We start from the raw sequence: 19,343 nt of genomic DNA, 5'->3' as shown, positions 1-19,343 counted from the left end.
GTTCTTGATAAAAACGTATAAGCGTTGAAACGTTGAACTTTAAGACATTGTCTACCTGACTCATACTCACCCCAGTGCAGCTAATTACCCTGAGGCACCTCCCCTAATCCAAGCACAGACCAATCATCTGCCGAATTAAATTCAAACAAACATATTGGTTTAGTGCAATTTGAACACCTACCATAAGCGCACCCTTCAGCTCTATCAATAAGCAGGAAGCTGTCACCCGGCATTGGTAGTCTGTGTGGTAGCTGGGGTGCGTTCCATTGAGCCAGAAGCGCCCACTGTTAATTTCCGCACAGTTTAAACTATGCGTGTCACCATCCCGGTACTGAGGCTACTAGGAACGTCCGCTGCCGCGGTCCGGCTGTCATTATGCGTTCCAAGCTAAATGTGGCTTTATTATATCACGCAGTCAGCTTTTATATTCTGCGTCCAGGGGGCTAATTCAATATTACAATTAAATATAAAAAATATTGTAATCTAATTAAATTGAGAAATAATGTGGTCGCTCAGACTCCCATTTTGCGATCCACATCTATCACTGCGTCCCACCTCTACCACAACACTATAGGGGGGATTCAGCAGAGACATTTAAGCAGTTTAATTGGGGCAGTTTTCAATATGCAATATATCAAATAGTTTTAACTACCAATTTGTATAATCTATATATAAATGTATGTGTGTATGTGTGTGTGTGTGTGTGTGTGTGTATGTATGTGTGTATATATATATATATATATATATATATATATATATATATATATATATATATATATATATATATATATATATATATAGTGCTTCACTGAGGCCACACATTATTTCTAACATTGCCATGTGTAATTACCCTTTTCCCCCCTGACCATCACCTGCTGGCTGTCGACATGTTCTGCATGCTGCATGTAGCATTTGCTGGCCTGGCTGCCAGCTCCTTCCGCCGCCTCCGCCGCCGCCCATCAGATCCAGCTCAGCGGCGCGATGCAGTCCTGCGCGCTGCTGCTGCTGCTGGGATGGATCACGTGGGCAGCGCCAGCCCAGCCATCCTAGAATCCAAGCCGCGGGAGCGCTGCGTGCGCTCGCGCATGCGCACCAGCCCTCCCGCGGCCATTTTGACTTTGGGAAAGCTCGAGGCCGGCCGCGGCCATCTTCATTTAAGGCACAGTGCCGCGGCCCAGCCCAGGGATAGAGGATAGGCGGCCCCTTCTACCATTAAAAGTGCCGGCCCACCGGGAAACAGCCCGGTTTCCCGGTGGGCCAATCCGCCCCTGGGAGAAGGGATGGTATGGCTATAATAAAACAATGAGTGTTGAGCTAAGGTTTCAAGCTTTTATAAAGTTAGTGCAAACTGATAAATTATTGAAAAATGCAATTAGCCTGCTTTCTTTGGTCTAGTGATACTCAGGGGTAAATTTCCTAAAACTTCTAAAAATGAAAAGAGGTGATGTTGCAACCAATCACATTCTAGCTATCATTTCTGTATTGCATTCTAGAAAATGATAGACAGAATCAGATTGGTTGCTATAGGCAACATCAGCTCTTTTCATTTTTTTGTGTTTTTTTTTTATTTAGTTATATTAGTATACATTTTCTTATTTTGAATATTTATTAATAGTCTTATTTTTAAATTGAGAGCTGTCTATTACATTGAATTGCTTTATATGATCTTGTTCAATTCACAGTAATATTGCTGGTAAGCTGTCTTAAAAGAAGACCTCTACTACTCTACTGGGTAAAGCCTTTGGGTTGTCATTGCTAGAAATGAGAACATTTTTACTGGTTCTGAAACGTGTCCAAATTTCAGTAATTCAGAAATACATTTCTTATGCAGTTTCGATTTGCCAAAACATTTTCTGAATAAATTATTCCCGTAGGTGAATCAAGCCAATCACAGTGCATGAAAAATACTGAAGTCCTTTGGATTAAGGATCTAGTAATGTTACATGTCAATAACCCACATGGAAAAAAAAGCCCACAGGAAAATTGCATTATAATACAATACTGAGGGAAGGGGGGACCAAACATTATTCAATCTATATAAAAGAAAATGGAAAAAAAGTGTTTCTCTTTAATCTTTAAAGTTTAAGGGTTGCCGAGTTATTTTTGTATCCATACCTGCAAAATGGCTTTACAGGCAGCAAGCAATAACTTCCTAATATCTCTGGGAATCTTAAAGTCTGGAGCAAGGGTGTAACTTCCACAGGTGCAAGGGGTGCAGCTGCTATGGGACCCAGAGCTGAAGGGGGCCCATCTTTACTATCTAAGTAATATGTTTTACATACATTTATTCCCATCAGTTGCTAAATAGGGGGCCCTTACAAACTTTTGCTATGGGGCCCACGAATATCTAGGTACACCTCTGGTCTGGAGGTAAAAGACAAATAATTGCTCATTATGGGATGAGCGGGGCATAATTAATTTCTACCATCAGACATTAATATGCATGATGGCATTTAAAAAAATGCATCACGGAACATAAGGTACATACACACTAGGAGATTTTGAGATCAAAGTAGCTCACTTTTGACGTTTTGAGCTACTTTGAGTTCAAAATCTCCTAGTGTGTATGGGCTGGCGATGTGCGGTGATCGCTAAATCAGGAGAGGGGGGGAGGAGTGAGAACGCACTTGGCCGCAGAAATGTATAGACCTAAAATGAAAATCCATTCATTGCGTTACACTGCTAACAATGCAATACACATTGTATGGAGAAGATCACGTGCTCAATCAATTTAGTAATATGGGTAACTTTGTGCTAGGGCCAAGTAAAATGTATTTAAACCCCTTAACATTTTAAAAGATCTAGATCATGAAATACTGCAATTAGTTTAATTTTATTTCTCCCCTAGTAAGTACTTACATTTTAATACATTTTTAGAATTAATGTGGCATACTGTATCAAGTCCAAGTGTACCTGGTAGTTAGTCCTAAGGCTAGAATTTACACATTAAAAAATGCAATTTACTTGTAAGGTTTAGAAACAGCTCTTAATTTTGAAATTACCTAATAAATAACTGCACACTATGTTAATGTGTGCAGCAGAAATGTGTTAAAACTACCTTTAACAGTGGGGCAGATGTATCATAGCAGCGCTTATCGCGCCGCTATGATACTTCCTGCTTCGCCTCAATAGCGAGGCGAAGCAGGAAGGGACATCGACAAGATGTATTAACATCTTGTCTGCCGAAGCGGGGGAGCGTTAACTCCCCCCTCCGGCGATGTCCCTTTCTGGAGATAGCGCATCAGTTAATACTGATGCGCTATCTCCTGTCCCCCGGCCGGCCGCACTGGGCATGCGCGGGATCTCGCTGTTCACGCGAGATCCCCAGCGCAGCCCACAGCTGACAGCAGGGACAGCGCTGCTGGCTTCGTGCGGAACGGTCAGCGATGCTGACCGTTCATACATTCGGCCTGCTATCATTTTGATAGCAGCGCCGATATGGACAGGGGCGCATAGCGCCCCTGTCCATTACCGCATCCCGGCCTCTTCATACATGGGGGAGAAGCGGTATCAGTGCACATAACGTGCGCTGATACCCCTTCTCCCCCATATCGACCCTTCATACATCTGCCCCAATGCTCTGTAAAAGTGAGTGCTATAAAACCATATACTCTGGGTATGCCAGAAACTCTAAAGTTGAGGGGGGAGTGTTATTGCCTGCCCCCCCCCCCCCCCCCCCCCCAGGGCTGGCGCTACCCTTAGGCAGCTTTAGGCAGCTGCCTAGGGCGTCTGTGCCTGGTGGCACTCAGCAAGAATAAGGCCTCAGCACCTGCCCGCCCACCCCGCTTGCTGCGCTGCTGGGGAAGCTATTTCTGGCACCTTCCAGTTACACAGCTGTTGCAGCAGCAGGAAGAAGCTGAGGACGGAGCTCTTTGGGCTCTGGTGCTTTGTGCTGCTCAGCCCCCACCCCCGCCCCCGTCCGGCGCATGGAGGCAGAAATGCCGGACAAGCAGCACCTCCATGGCGATCGGACAACGGCACTAGGAAACACCCCCAAGGTGACGGGTGAGTAGATTGAACAGCTGAAGCGGAGGGGGGGGGAGGAGGAATGGGGAGGGAATTGGAGCGGAGAGCCAGGGACGAGGAGAGTTTGGGGGAAGGGGCATGGAGTGCAAATTGCTGTTGCATTTAAATGGCAGCAATTTGTTTATGAATTAAAGTATATAAATCACTAGCCCAAGTATTATTTGCATCATATGCGTGATAACAATTCTACAGATAAAGCAAGTTTTACAGTGACATACAGTAGGCTGTAGCTTCATCAGGGAAAGAAGAACCAAAATATAACATAGATAGCAACGCATGCTGCTCTTCAACTATTCCATTAACCGTGCCTGCTCCCAGAGCTGCAAGTTTTAAGAACCTGGGCAAGGTAGAAATCTAGACCTGCTTTAGCTTGGCTGCCTGGAGAGATGCCCTTCTCATACAGCCCTGTTACAGCTATGCCTGCTCTCTTGTATAAGGAAGAGATGCAAAATTAAGTGCAAATGTTGTAACATGCCCACAAATGCTGATTACTGCTGCTTGCAAAACGCAGAGGTGTTACGTCTATATTTTCATAAAACTCGCAAGAAGGAGCCCAGAATTTCTTTGGCAGTTTCCTGTCAGGCATGTATGTAAGGTATGTTACATAGTTTGTTACTGTACTATGTACTGTACCCATAGGTGCCGATTCTGTGGGTGTTTAAGGGCCCGAGCACCCACGGAAATTGATGAGCACCCACGGACCCAAGTCCCACTGCTGGGCCGCTGTATCAACTTGCTAATTTGCGGCTGCATGGGAAACAGTATGCTGGGATAGCGAGAAAAGTGTATTCCATCTGCAGAGTAATAGGTGGATGTGAGGCAGGCCAGCCTGTGCGTGCTCTGTATGTGCTGTGCACATAGCACACACTAACTGAGTAGCTCAGCAGCGGCCCTTCTGCCCATGTCCCACCGCACTCCCCCTCCCTCATTGACAGCACAGGTAATGTGGGGGCATTTATGCAGTGCCGAATTTCCCATTAGGCACGTGAGGCACGTGCCTAGGGGCGGCACATGTTTGGGGGTGGCACCTGGATGTATGTGATAGTACTTTCAGCCCAAAATGTACCAATAACTGCAAAATATCCACTGTACTGTACCATATTCCATCTTAAATAAAGAGTGTAAATGAATAGGACATGCAGATATATTGCCCCTGTAAGTCCTACTTAGTAAATATGTATACATAATAAAAAAGTTACAGTTGGTCGCTTTTTTATTATTATATTAAATCGGCAATCATTAAATGAGGGCTTATAACTAATCAATAAAAATAATACAATTAGGCAGGGTGGGGGGCGGCCATTATTGTTGTGCCTATGTGCGCCCTCACCTCTAAATCCACCCATGCATTTATGTACCTGCACTGTGGGGGCATTTATGTATTTGGCACTGCTACCATAATTTGAATATTGGAGACAACTGTACTGCGTGATATAAATTGGTATTATTTTGCCGCCACGCCCCTTACCCATGAAGCCACTCCCCTATATTTTCGGCTTGAGCACCACCCAGCAAAATCATAAATCGGCACCTATGACTTTACCAATTACTTTTATATAGCAGTGGATAATGAAAGTTCTGGTTTTGTTGCTCTTAAATAATATATTGACCTTACTAAACATTGCAGGCATATCCAACATACCCATGATCAATATTCTTGTTTTAAGAAGATTTCATTGATACTAATTGATTTTTGGCCTGATTAAGATATAGACGCTTTTGCACAGAAGCCTTGTCTTTGGCCAAGGCTTTTTTGTGAAAATATGCAAATGCCTGCAGGAGGCGTCTGAAGGAAAGATACTGTACACCTCCTGCCAGCATGTCTGATCTGATTGCTGCCCCTAAAGACATAGTATTGGATCACCATCATGCCATTTTGATGACAGCATTGTCAGCCCTCTGAGCAAGCCTAAGCTTACTTCGAAATGGCCACCTCCTGCATGCTTTTGAGGCGAAGACCTAACTGACTGGGAAAGTGGGTAATGGGCAGTGTTTTTTTGGGGGGGAGGGGAGTTGGCAGAAGTTTTGCCTAGAGTGCCAAGAACCCTTGCACCGGCCCTGCCCCCCTCAACAGCAGCAGCAGCACACACTGACAGCATGTGCTGTGCTGACAGCAGGCTCAGCATGAGCTCTCATGGTGTCAGTGAGTCGCTCATGCTGAGCCTGCTGTCAGCACAGCACATGGTGTAGGTATGTACTGCTGCTGCCCGGGAGGGATGGAGGGGGAAGGGGGAGGGGTAACGGGGGGGTCGGACCAGGGCCCCCGCTGAGACCCTCCAGCAAGCCCGGGCCTGGGTAATTAGTACCTGCCCCCCTCTTGGCGGCCCTGCATTTACTAGCCTTTCGTCTTGTAAAGTAACTCCAATAAAGAGACTTTGGGGGAAATTTACTACGCTCAAATGGGTATGAATGCACCCATTCGTACCAATTTGTTGTTAAATATAGTCTTGTATGGTTGAATTGCCATTTTTACGATCAACAACTTCAGGTGCATGAATGAGTACATAATCAATAGAATTCAGATGTATATGGCCATGAGTTCTATGGTGGTCTGCTCAGAAAATTCAAATGGAAAATACTCCACATTTTCCATGTGTATTTAGCTGCAGATCAGTCAGATCCATAAATAAATATAAAAAAACTATGTGGGGCCCCTACCCCACAAGCATAACCAGCCCATGGCTCTTTGAGACGGTCCTTGTTGTAGAAATACAGGGGGAAAAAAAGACCTGGGGCTCCCTTTTATTTCTGTATCCAGCCCAGTCCTGGTACCCAAAATACAAAAAAAAAATTATACTTACCAACCATCTGGTGTAGATCTGCCCTTTTCTATTTAAGTAGGCATCCACAGTGTTAAACAAAATAACAAACTGAAAAACCCAATCCAAAAGAACTGAAGGGAGCCCATGTACTATATACACATGGGATACCTTCTCCCAAATTCCAGGTCCATTCCTGTAACTGCAAGATCCAGCAGCCAATCAGAGAGCACCACATCAGCACTGCTCCCCTGATTGGCTGAGCTCTGCTGATCTCTCAGTCAAGTGGAGCTCTCTTTCTATTTCTATTTAGAATGGGGAGGGATTCTTTGCTCTAAATAGCCATGGGAATTTGGTAGTTTCCTAAACCATAATTGGGCCGAGTGTGTGGTCTGACCTACTTAACCTTTGTGGTTTTGGAAACCTACTGTATAATATTTTTTTGTATGATTTCGCACTGGAAAATTTTTGCTAATAGTACCTATCGGGTAAGTTTTTACAAGGCAGGATTTACCCCAAATCCAAATTTGTGATCGCAATGTATGCAAATTAAAGGGTTGGAGGTGCTCCCCATAATCAGAAAAACAGTATAAGTTGTACACAAAGAAAAGAAGACTTGTGTTGGGGGCACTGTATAAATTGTACACAAAGAAAAGAAGACTTGTGTTGGTTTTGGAAACCACAAAGTTCCCAAGCCTATTTAGAGTGGGGGAATCCTTTGGTCGCGGTACCTTATATAATAGGTTTCCTCTGTCTGTGGCATTACCCTGATGGCTGTTTGAGCCCGGTGTTGGTTTCCATGTAGCCCCTGACTCTGGAGCTGGCAGCACTCCTAGCGGTGATACTAAAATGCCAGCTCCTCCAAAGTGATAGGAACTTGGTGCTCAGTGCAGACTCTATTCTCTGAAGGCACTGATGGGTTACCGGTGGGGTTACCTACAAGACCACAGCCTCCATAGTGATGCAAATGAGTCTTTCTCAAGGCCACACTTCCTATATGCAAAGTCATGCCCCATTTTTGCGTGTGCACGCCAAAAGCTCTTGGCCTCACTGTGTCACCAACCCCAGGTCCACCATTTATTAAGGGCACCCTCAGAAGCTTAACGTGTGGGATAACAAGCCTTCATTGAATGTCTCGGAACTTACAATTATATAAATCTGCTCTAATGTCTACAGTACATCTCTTTCATTTGTCTTTTCTTTACTAGGAGCATCAGAGCTTATTTATAATTGGCAGATTATTTTTATTATCATATGTTTATTATTTGAAATCCATCAAAATCTTTATTTTAATAAAATATTTTAAATTGGACAGACGAGTCCTTAAGGCCCTAACAAAAAAAGAATCCTTCTTTCTTGATAGGTAGACCCCAAAAGGTCGACATGCAATAGGACACCAGGGTCAAAAGGCCGACACATCAAATGTTGACACAGGAAAGTTCGACATGGTCAAAAGATCAACAAGCTCAAAGGTCACCGTGATTTTTAAATGTTTTTTTTGGGCCCCAATTAGTGGGGATCATGTTAAATTTTCCCACCTGCAGTGCACATGGTTTTGCCCATTAGAAAAAGGTTTTGCTTCTGAGATCCATGCTGAATCAGGCCAATTGACATGTGCTGTTGGGGTGTACAGAAGACCATGTTTGGGAACCACTGGCATCATCTATGATAAAATAAGTGTTTTATTCCTTTATGATGAGCTTCCTCTGTGTACTGGAGTGCAATGGATTGAAATACTGTAATATGAAAACTTTACAGAACCTGTATTGTTAGGTAACTGGGGCTTAATGTTAGAACCTCACCTTGGGCCAGATGCACTAAGCTTTTAAAAGTGATAAAATGGAGAGTGATAAACAGCCAGCCAATCAGCTCCTACCTGCCATGTCACAGACTGTGTTTGAAAAATGTCAGGCAGGAGCTGATTGGCTGGCTGTTTATCACTCTCCATTTTATCACTTTTGAAGCTTAGTGCATCTGGCCCCTTGAACCTTTGTGCAAGGGCCAGTTGACTCCTTTGAGTACTGAAAATCACTCTACTGTTTCAAGTCAAATACATTATAGGTTACATTACTACATTACTGTATTCAATGAATCCTGTTACTTTTGATTATATAAACATTGTTACCTATTGCTATATCATACTGTGCGGTGTATTATTGTTTAGTTTTACACTATCAAATCAGAATAAATTGTAAGTTAGGTCATGTGACAGTTATCCATTTCATCAGGCCATATTCTGCAGCAATAGACTACATTTCCCTTCCTTCCCGTCACTGACAGTCTCAGACCCTGTGGGACCTTTCTGACTCGAGTTTGCATCCTGATGCTTGATGCTTCATGTTTTCTAAGCAGTATTGTGTGGCAGGAACAGGAGAACAATAGAAGGTCTCCAACAGGTAAGTTAGGGTATAGAGGCAATGTATCATACGTAAGAATAAGGGGTTATTACCTGAATAGGGTTAATTAAGATGAAGATTTTTTGTGAGACTGAGAAAGGTAATTAGTGGGTTAATGTACATAAATAGAATGCATTAATAATGCCATTGCAATAAATGTAAAGCGGTTAATTATAAAAATTTAATAAAATAAGGTTGTTAGGAGTATAATTACATGGTTAATAGTTTTTGAGGACTAGTTCATTATTGGAAGAAACCCCAAAATATGACAATGTATTGTATGTATTGTATGGAATTACACTATTCTGTATTTTGTGATGGTCACTGATCATTTTTATATTGTATGATGGTTACCTATATTTTCTGTTTTATATGGCAGCCACTGTGATATTCTCTGTTATATATGGTGGTGATTGTGATATTCCAAACATTATATTGCAGTCACTGTGATGCTCTCTGTATTATATAGCAGACACTGATGCTCTTTGTAATATATTGTGGTCATTGTGATGCTCTCTATATTATATAGCATATAGTTATGTTCTCTGTATTACATGTCAATCAATGTGAGGCTGTTTGCATTGTATGGTGGCCAGTGCAATGGGGATATGGTACTGGAAATATCCCTCCAGTGGCGATCCGATGAGTAAAGCCCTGTACACAGTGGGTGATAGAATGAGTGATATCTTTCATTTTAGCTACAGATGTGCAGGTTCTGATTTACTCTGATTTCAAAGCAGAATCTTATTGGCTATCCCAAATCACATGACAGTTGTTGACAGTTGATAGCCAATAAGATCCTGCTTTGAAATCAGAGTAAATCAGTAAATCAGAGCCTGCACATCTCTGATTTTAGCCCTTCTGGGTGATATTGCTCATTATATCGCCCCGCGTGCCATAGCTCCTCACCCGTCTGGTATGACACACCTTGAATGATAACCACCAAATCTCACAATATATGTGAGTGGGTGGAATAAAGGAATAATATAGTGCAAATTATCCTTAGTATAAAAGAGAATTTAAGACTTTAAAAACAGCATGTGATAACAATCCCACAGGCAAAGCTGCTAACAGTACGACCGTTGATCAGCATCTTCTTCCTGGGGTGTCCTCACCAACACTCTTGAAGAAGGTTATCCGAAACGCGTTGAGTGTTGGTGAGGACACCCCAGGAAGAAGAGGCTTATCAATCGTCGTATTGGCGTGCAGCAGCGGACCCCATTTCCTAGCTCCGGACTGGTATATGGACCTGTGACTGTGTGCCTAATCCACCTGACTGTTAGCAGCTTTGCCTGTGGGATTGTTATCACATGCTGTTTTTAAAGTCTACTCTTTGTAAGTGCGGACTTGTATTAAATTCTCTTTTATACTAAGGATAATTTGCACTATATTATGCCTTTATTCCACCCACTCACATATATCTATTGTCAGATTTGGTGGTTATCATTTCAGGTCACAAAGCCTGTCTATTGAATTCTACAATTAAGGAACCAGTTGGAAACAAATGGTGATATCTGTTTATATTTATTCCACTGTCCTGTGAGGTTATACATTGAGCGCTGTGTGTGAAACACCTTCTTTTGTATCTATTGTATTTCCATTTGGGTATGTTCTGGATGTCATACCCTTTTGTGTAATCACACTAGCTGCACTTTGTTTTAATTGCACACTATTGTTGGTACTCCCTTTGTCTCTGTATTGGTATCACACACCTGCCTGATATCAGCAGGTGTGGGGAACTTGTATTGTGTACAGACTTTAAGAAGTCTAATAGCAAAATCCCAACAGCCAAAATCCAGACTAATTGGAATAAGTATTTTCACCCTATCACTAATCCTAATCTGCATCCACTACTCCAGCAGTTTAACCCAATTTCCCCCTCTTGCATCCTTACCCAAACCCTCCCACGGCCTAACCCTCACCTCCCTTACCCCTGCAGCATAACTATATTTTTCTCTCTTGTGCCTTACCCGAACCCAAGTACTTACCTCAGGGATGCCTCAGGATTTTGACAGTTGGGATCCTGCTGTGGGTCATTCGAGTGCATCCCCTATTCTCTGCAGATAACCTCTTACACAAATACCAAAAAAATGCCATTCATTGTTGAAAATCCAATTGTAGACCAGTGGCTACATCATTCATTTGTTAGATCTACACTTATATCTTAGATGTCTCTTTGCATTTACCAATAAGTTGTATTGTGTATTTGTAAAGCCAAACTGATTTGTTAATGTGCAGCTGGTCAACAAATATGAAAGAAACAAAACAGTAAAAACAGTAAGATGAAATGTGATTTATTCATTTTTTTATTTGTTACATGAGACTTATAATGTTAAGGAATAATCATTTATATAGTAATGCAGTATATTTGAAATATATTTATATATATATATATATTTTAGATATTTGACAGTGTGATTTTTTTATTTACACTATTAAAGTACTTTACTATTTACAACTTGAATACTTGAATAATTAGATTGTACAATAAAATCCATTCGATTGTAAAACCTCTCATTTTGTGTCTCTCTGCTACTGGTGCATGATTCAGACCTGATCGCTGATCGCGGAGAGTAAGCCACAACTTACACGGTGCTGCAATGGCTGATGTCAAAGGTCCTCTCTCCCAGCGACTGGGAACTACCTGCATTTTCTGAGGCACTCCCAGAAAACACAGGTTTACCACCCCCAAATGGCCACAGGGTGGCATGACTAGCCATCGCTGGTTGCTTTGCACGGACAGCGTACGCATGTGCAGTAATCCGATTATCACCAGCCCTGGGTTCAGATCTGAATTGAGCTCATCCTCCTGCATTTATTGTGTTTGCCCGGTATGCCCCTGTTATAGGTATGCACCGCTTTTCCCACTGTTCGGGCCTGTAGTGAGTGCTGCGGCGCAATACAAATCAACAACAATAATAATTAAGTGCTTCCATAAGCAAGACTTGTTGACTCTACACACAAGATTATTTACAGTAATTATGATACTTCCAATGACATAGTTTAGTTTAGATGAGAATGGTCAGTGAATAGAACGTGATATCTTTTCTTAAATTTGGATATAGGCATCATGAAAATATGAATATGCTGTAATATGGATACATAGTTCTATTCAGCTTCATGTTAGATCAATGTCTTTATTATACTTTTGGCTTTTATTTTGATCAATGCCATGGTAATTATTAGAAAGTGACTTGTTGAAATACAAAGATTTTTTTTTTAAAACATATTACCCGTGTACCAAATAAATTGTATGTAAGTACACGAAAACCAAGTCAACTTTATTTTTGCTAAAATAGGAACCTCACAAGAAAATGTGCATTTGCATTTCTTTGTTCAACATTTTAAAACAGCAAACTATTTGCTAACCATGTACCTGGGATTCCTTCGCCAATTTTAATTCTGAAGTTCATCACTAATAGTTTGATTGGGGTCAAAGGAGAAAGCATTGTCCATTAACTGAATTTCTTTCTGTTTCTCTCTGAACTTTCTTTCAGCATATGTGACTGCATCATGCACACTATGAAAGGCAAGGAACTCATCATCACCACAGTTGCCAAAATATCCTCCATCGTGGAGCGAGCGTCGCACTGATGGATTGCAATTTACAAGGAACACTTGAACTCCAATCTCCTCAAAGTCTTTGCGGGTCTCTTTGAGAATGCCGAGGCCCACAGTGTCTATAAACTGCATGGCACCGCAGTCAATGAGGAGTGAGTGAATATCAAGTTCTGGGACTGAGACTTTAGAAGCCGTGTGTCTAAGTTTTACAGTTTTAATCAAGTTGAACCTGGCAATAAACCTATTACCTGTTTCCCTTGAAGAAGCCTCCCTTTCTTTTTTGGCCTTCCTTTGTAAAGCAGACACTAAAGTAGGGTTAATATCAATTTTACTATATAGAGAATTTTTAAAATAGTCTTTGTTAGCATAATAGAGTGAGCCTTCAAAACGGAATATTTTAACATAAGGTATATTATTTAGTTCTTTGTATGTGAACTGGTCCTCATATATCTCTGTGCCACTGACGTTACCCAGTAAAGTTGCCCTTGGTCTCTGTGTACGAAAAATCACACAGAGCAAAGCGAAGGCTACAGCCACCGCCAGACCAATCTCGGTTGAGATTAAGGAAGAAGACAACATGCTAACCCACCAGACCACGGTGTCAACTCTGCTAATTCTCCACATTTGTGGAGTGTCTGCAAATTTCCTAAGTGCTCCCCTGAGACTGGTGATAGTGATAACTCCTAAAATGCTATTTTGAAGTGAATAGAACAGAGGAGCAATGGCTAGCAGTACAAGTAACAACACGGCAGAGCTAATTATACCAGTGAGCTGTGTTTTGGCACCGGTAGATTCTCTTAGAAGACTTTTGGCAAGAGCAGCACAGCTTGAAAAGCAGGAAAAGAAAGATGGGATAAGGTTGCACATGCCAATAGATATCATCTCCTGATTGGTGCTGATGGTGTACCCGTGTTTCTTGGCAAATATTTCAGCAAGGGATACCGTCATAGCAAATCCAATTATTGCTATGGGGACTGCATCGGCAGCTATACTAGGAATCATGCTCAAATCTGGGACTTTTGGAGTCTGAAATCCAGTAGGAATGGTACCGCATACCGAGGACTTATATTTGGTATTAAAATTAAAGTAATGGGAAACCAATGTGGCAACAATTATAACAATCAATTCTATTGGAAATGGAATCTTCATTTTACTCTTAAACCTATCATTAATTTCCTTGACAGGTAAAATAGTGAGAAAAGCAATTATACTGGTTACTAGATCACAAATATTGGTGGACTTAATATTTGTAAAGACGGCGATCCAAGTCAAAACTAATGCTCCAGCCCCATTTTGCCCAGGAATCTTTAATCCAAGGAGGTACTTCATCTGTGAGGTCAGAATGGTGAGGGATGAGCCAGTGACAAAACCACTCAGCAAGGGTTCTGACAAATACATGGAGATGAAGCCTAACTGAAAGATTCCCATAAGGATCTGGAAAACAAAGAACATACAGAGATATTACAGTAATTAGCAGACATTCATAAACCCTGTCATGTAAAAAAAAAATTTTTTAATAATCTATATTCTCTAATACAGGCATTCCCAACCATGGTCCTCAAGGCACCTAACCAGTACAGGTTTTAGAGATATCCATGGTTTAGCACAGGTTACTTAATTATTACCTCCATTTTTTCTTTATTTAAACAGCTGTGTTCAAGCAAGGCTATCACTAAAACCTGGTCAGTTTAGTGTACCTTGAGGACCAAGGTTGGGAATGCCTGCTGTAATATATTTACAGGAATCATCCAAAACCAGAACATTTGACATAACATTATCAGTATATTTTTACCATCTACTATAATAACAACCATATATATAAACCTATCAATAATATAATATACCAAATGTATACACACCTACCATTTACCATAGTACTAACTATACATGCATCTACCATCTAATATAATAAACCAACCATTCAAATGGCTACCATCTACTATATAATTCTAGTGTGTCCAGGGCATGCACTGTGGGAGTTTGCTTGTGCACTGTCAGTGTACCCCCCAATGAGAGGGTATCTGGTCATTAGGTCGACAGTGTCTAGGATGACAGTCACTAGGGCAACCACTAATGGTCAACAGACTACACATGAAAAAGGTAGACATGCATTAGGTCAACATAGTCAAAAGGTGGACACGATCAAAAGGTTGCTGGGGAAAAGGTCGACATGAGCGTTTCATTATTTTTGTTCAAAAAACCAACTTGTTCATACTTTACCATCCCAATGGGCATAGAGTTAGATTATAATAGTGTGCCGAGCACAGTCACTCATCGTGCTCTAAGTATGGAGAGGGAAGCGATCCATGCGAGGGGATGTGGTACACGAAGACGGTGTGCATGTCCACTTATGTCAACATAGACACACAGAAAACACAAAAAAACAAGACAATTTCCATGTCGACCTATTTCGCATCAACATTTTGTTTTTGTCGACCATGTCAACCTAATGTGTGTCAACTTTCATATGTCAACCAATATTTGTTCGACCAAGTTACTGTTGACCTAGACGCTGTCGACCATTCGTACCATAACCGATGAGAGACTCCACTGCCATTAATAAGGAACAAAGGGGGTTATTCAGGTTGATTCGCAAGGCTGCGAATTCGCAGCCTTGCGAGTCCACCAAACCCCGCCTGGCGAACGCACGCCCCCCCTCCGCCCCAGCAAAGTGCGGCTTTGCCCGCACAGCAGCGAATGGATGTTTTGCATAAACATCCATTCGCTTTGCTGGGGTGTCCGCCCACATCATTCGATGGTCGGTGACCATCGAATGATGTTTAGCGTGCACGCTTATATAAGTGACTTTTGAGTTACTTAGTTTAGCGTGCACGCTGGCGTGATATGGGCGGGCAGCTGACATCCGGTGATGTCAGCTACCCGGCCCACACACCCGCGTCACTGCCTCATTACCATGAGAACACCCAGCATTCTCATGGAAACGCCCATGGAACGCTGGGCGTTCCCATATGGTAATGGAGCAGCCCCCCCCTCGTTGCCATGGGTGCATGCCCCCGGCAACCCGAAAGGTCGCTGTGGGCGCACGCACCATGCGCCTGCAAATGCGCAGAAACACGCCTGCGCATGCGCAGACGCACAACATCGGTACTGTGTGCGAATGCGCGCAGTACCGATGAAATCTGAATAAGGCCCAAAATGTACAATATTTACATTTACCCACTGTTGACTAACCTGGTCAGCACACTCACCTATCTCCCTACCTAACTAACAGCAGCCCACCCCTCTTGTTTGTACACTTTACATGACAGCTAAAGCACACGAATACACATCTGTCATATTTACTGCACGTGGCCACCGGCATACAAAATACTTTCAAGATCAATGGTAAAACAAGCCGCTCACATCCCAGCTTGGATCAGCAAATCTACCAATCGTCCATACATGAAATACCAAAACCATTCCTGCTATTTGATACAATTTACCAACCAAACATATATCTAGAGTTTATTGATACATATCTAGAGTTTAATGTAAAATGTAGCCTTTTCTTATCTTACCGTATTAGTCCTATTTGTATTTCTAATGTTACCCTATTAGTACTGGCTGTATGATGTATTCTTGTACAGTCTGGACTAGAGTTGGAACACGCCATACAGCCAGGACTAATAGGGTAAGATTAGGGTCAGCTGGTGTGTGTTATATTATAATGCATTGAAAGTAAACTACCCATTAATCATTCATAACATAACATTTCGCTTTGAAAAATATGTAGCTGAGTGTTAGTTATCGCAAATAATTACTTTTGCTGCTTCCCAAATTATTATACTTAGTTTCATTTTAGCTTACCTGGTAGATACCAACAATGAAGGCCAAAGACGTGGCCACAGTAATGGCATAGCAGCTCTTTCCACAAACCACTCCATTAGCCAGTGTTATATTCATTACTGGTGCAATTGTCCCATCGGTAATGAAGCCTGCTGCTTTTAACTGTTTGTTCACAGCTTCCCCTACCATAAGGCACAGTACGCCATAGGTCCCTACACAATTGTGACGTGAAGTAGCTGTGAGGAAATAGATAATACAGCAGAAGAAGTTAGTATAGAGCCCATAGACTGGGTCCTGATTGGCTAAGAGTGAGTAAGCAATTGACTGTGGAATTGTAACAATGCCGACAATGATGCCAGATGTGATATCACCGAGAAGGTACTTCTTGATCTTGTAACGTGGAAGCCATCTGAGTACCGGGAAGAGTGTTAAGAAAAAGTTAGCAAGGACTTTTGGGAAACTGGTGCAGACTTCTCTGGCTTTCTCGGTGATGCGTTCTTTGGTGATGAGTTCTGGTTGTACATGTTTCTCAAGCTTCACATGTATATAGTTAAATGAAGGGGAATCTTGATTTTTAGTTTCTTCTGGAATGTCATTAGAATCCCCAAGGTCTTCAGGCTATTGAGAGAACATATATAATTAAGTGTAAATATTAGTATACAACCTATAAATCAGCAAAAATAGAACGTATGCAGCTCCCATTGTAAGTAAATGAGGCAACCCAAAGAGCAAACTCTCAATCTTCATTTATTTTATGAACAGAAAGAAAAAAACACAAATAAATGCCCACAATAAACATACAGTGACTGTATAGGGTAAATTTACTAGGAATTGCTTTGACAGAATTGTGTTTTCTGAAGTTGTAATAGTGTAATGCAATAGTGTTTAGTCAAACAGATATTGCGTAGTGGCCCCCCCATATTTTTAGAACCACCACTGGGTTGTAATAGCAGGTGGTGAGGCCACGGCCAGGGAATACAGTTTACTGGTCACCGCAGCCAAAGTGCTGTCCCCTAACTTGTCAGCTCAAGGCATGAGTTTTCTAGAGAAGTACCCCCTCCATAATGGAGATATGGCCTGAAGCCCAGGGCTATACCCCGCACAGTGAAAGTTAGATTTCAATAATATTAGATTTTACAGGTGGATTACAGGTGTCAGTATGCATCCCTGCATGCCACAAATAACAGCATTTGAGGCATTGAATAGCCGCTGGTACCTATAGATCCCCTGTAAAAGAAATATTAGCAAAAGACAATACACACTACGATCCAAAGTATAACGTTAATACAGTACATATACTTACATATTCTTACTTGTCCCTGTCGATGGTTGGTTTCCAGTAGAATCCACATCATAGATAAAACAAATATACATATCTAACCCTGGGTGCAGGTCAGTCCTCTTCTCCATGTTGGCAGAAATGAGTTTAGAAAAAAAATCCCTTTGCACGCAGCATGCGCTATATGTACAAGTTGTACATCCAGCGGGCTCCTTGCAAGTGATTTCTGTCACTTGTATAGTTGCCAGTCAATCAAAGGCCACTTAAATGGAAACCACTGATTTGCTCTCAATGCACACGCCTATGGTGACAGGACATCTTTAATTAAGTCTAATAAACATGCTACTTAGAAAGTCGTCTATTTAGCCCAAAGTGTATTTAAGCCCAAGTTTGCACTGAATTTCTGACTACGATTCTTAGTAAATTTCTGTGTTGTGTTTTACCCCTGTGTTTAACTTTAGTAAATCTCCAAGATTGAAAAAAGACTAAACTCTCCCAAGAATATCAATTCAAGCATACACTACTATTAGCTTGTTTACCCCAAGATGATCTTTTTTTGCTACAGTATATAACACGGCATGGCATTTGGTTTAAAACATGTTAACTTCTACCATATTGCTGAATAAAAAAAATATGAACTGTTTAGCAGTGGCATAGCTATAGCTCCGCAGCCCCCGCGGTGGCGGGGAGGCGCAGAGAACATATGGGGGCAGGGAGTCTGCGGGGCTATAGTTACCACTTACCTGCTGCTGTCTGGTGGCCTGCCATCACGTTCCCGTCTCTCCCGGCGCCGGCTCCTGCTGCTATAATGAAAACTGACACTTAGAAAATGGCTGCCCCCATCCTGCAGACAGTTTTCTGTCTGCAGGATGGGGGCAGCCATTTTCTAAGAGTCAGTTTTTATTATAGCAGCAGGAGCCGGCACCGGGAGAGACGGGACCGTGACCGCAGATGTGGCCAGGCAGGTACGGGCATGGGGGGGGAGGGAGGGGGGGCGCCGAAAAAATTAGGTAGTTACGCCACTGCTGTTTATGTTTGGCTGGTAATAGTTACCGTAATATCTTTGCATGGTTCTTTGTTTTCCAGATCCTTATGGGAATCTGAGAGACCTACAATACTTATGAAGATTCTCAAAATTATGCAAAATTATATATGTAAATGTATAACTCAAGATACACTAAATTCTCATGTATAACTCATTAGAAGCAAAATATAGTGTTTACAGGTATGTAAGACAGCTATTTAAGAAGAACACAGCAAGCTTTGTGACCTGTAAACTGTATTTGTGGTTTTACAAGACAACAGCGCTTCTCATTTACCTTTATGATCTGCTGATAAAGCACTGTGGGTCCTTGATCATAAAAATGTTGTCTGTTAAAATGCCTGTCTGGTTTTACCTAACAGCAAGTACATATACTCATATATTCTATATAAACAAAGGAGCTGTCTGACTCTGTACATAATATTTATTTTTGCTATATAAAGACCCCTTTTGCATTCAATAAGATGTTGTTCATTCCTTACGTTGGCCACACA

General features: G+C 41.9%; 2 protein-coding genes and 1 long non-coding RNA gene across 5 annotated transcripts in view; 1 reads left to right on the top strand and 2 right to left on the bottom strand.

Moving 5' to 3' along the window:
- Nucleotides 1-1,149, bottom strand: part of LOC146074190 (sulfate transporter-like) — a 37,894-nt gene extending 36,745 nt beyond the window's left edge. For 2 of the 3 annotated variants that reach the window (XR_014473376.1, XR_014473375.1), the window contains exon 1: nt 873-1,006. Coding sequence is in view for 1 of the 3 variants with exons in the window: in XM_083182030.1 (XP_083038156.1) it covers nt 873-905 (33 nt within the window). In the remaining 2 variants the exon portion in view is untranslated. Of the gene's footprint in view, nt 1-872 lie in introns of all 3 variants that reach the window. The other variant, XM_083182030.1, reaches the window with a different exon arrangement.
- LOC146074191 (uncharacterized) lies at nt 1,026-12,050 on the top strand. The gene is made up of 4 exons (XR_014473377.1): nt 1,026-1,283; nt 8,149-8,257; nt 9,014-9,181; nt 11,733-12,050. It is a non-coding gene; the product is annotated as an uncharacterized LOC146074191 (long non-coding RNA).
- A 471-nt stretch (nt 12,051-12,521) lies between these two features.
- Nucleotides 12,522-17,938, bottom strand: LOC146072954 (sulfate transporter-like). Its single transcript, XM_083180125.1, has 3 exons — nt 17,834-17,938; nt 16,550-17,113; nt 12,522-14,176 (listed from the first exon to the last, which is right to left on the bottom strand). Exons 1-3 carry the CDS (start codon nt 17,936-17,938, stop codon nt 12,578-12,580), a joined length of 2,268 nt encoding a protein of 755 aa, XP_083036251.1. The 3' UTR covers nt 12,522-12,577.
- Nucleotides 17,939-19,343: the final 1,405 nt, after the last annotated feature.

Source organism: Crinia signifera, chromosome 4, assembly GCF_055691185.1.
Source record: "Crinia signifera chromosome 4, ASM5569118v1, whole genome shotgun sequence".
Taxonomy (NCBI): Eukaryota; Metazoa; Chordata; class Amphibia; order Anura; family Myobatrachidae; genus Crinia; species Crinia signifera.
This window is presented reverse-complemented; position numbering and strand designations above follow the sequence as displayed.

Bases quoted from the DNA above. Each gene is read 5' to 3' on its own strand.
- LOC146072954 (XM_083180125.1), bottom strand. From the start codon at position 17,938: ATGGAGAAGAGGACTGACCTGCACCCAGGGTTAGATATGTATATTTGT. The intron at 17,114-17,833 runs ATGTAAGTATAT...AATGACATTCCA, and splicing joins CGACAGGGACAAGTAAGAAT to GAAGAAACTAAAAATCAAGA. The intron at 14,177-16,549 runs GTAAGCTAAAAT...TTTGTTTTCCAG, and splicing joins TCATTGTTGGTATCTACCAG to ATCCTTATGGGAATCTTTCA.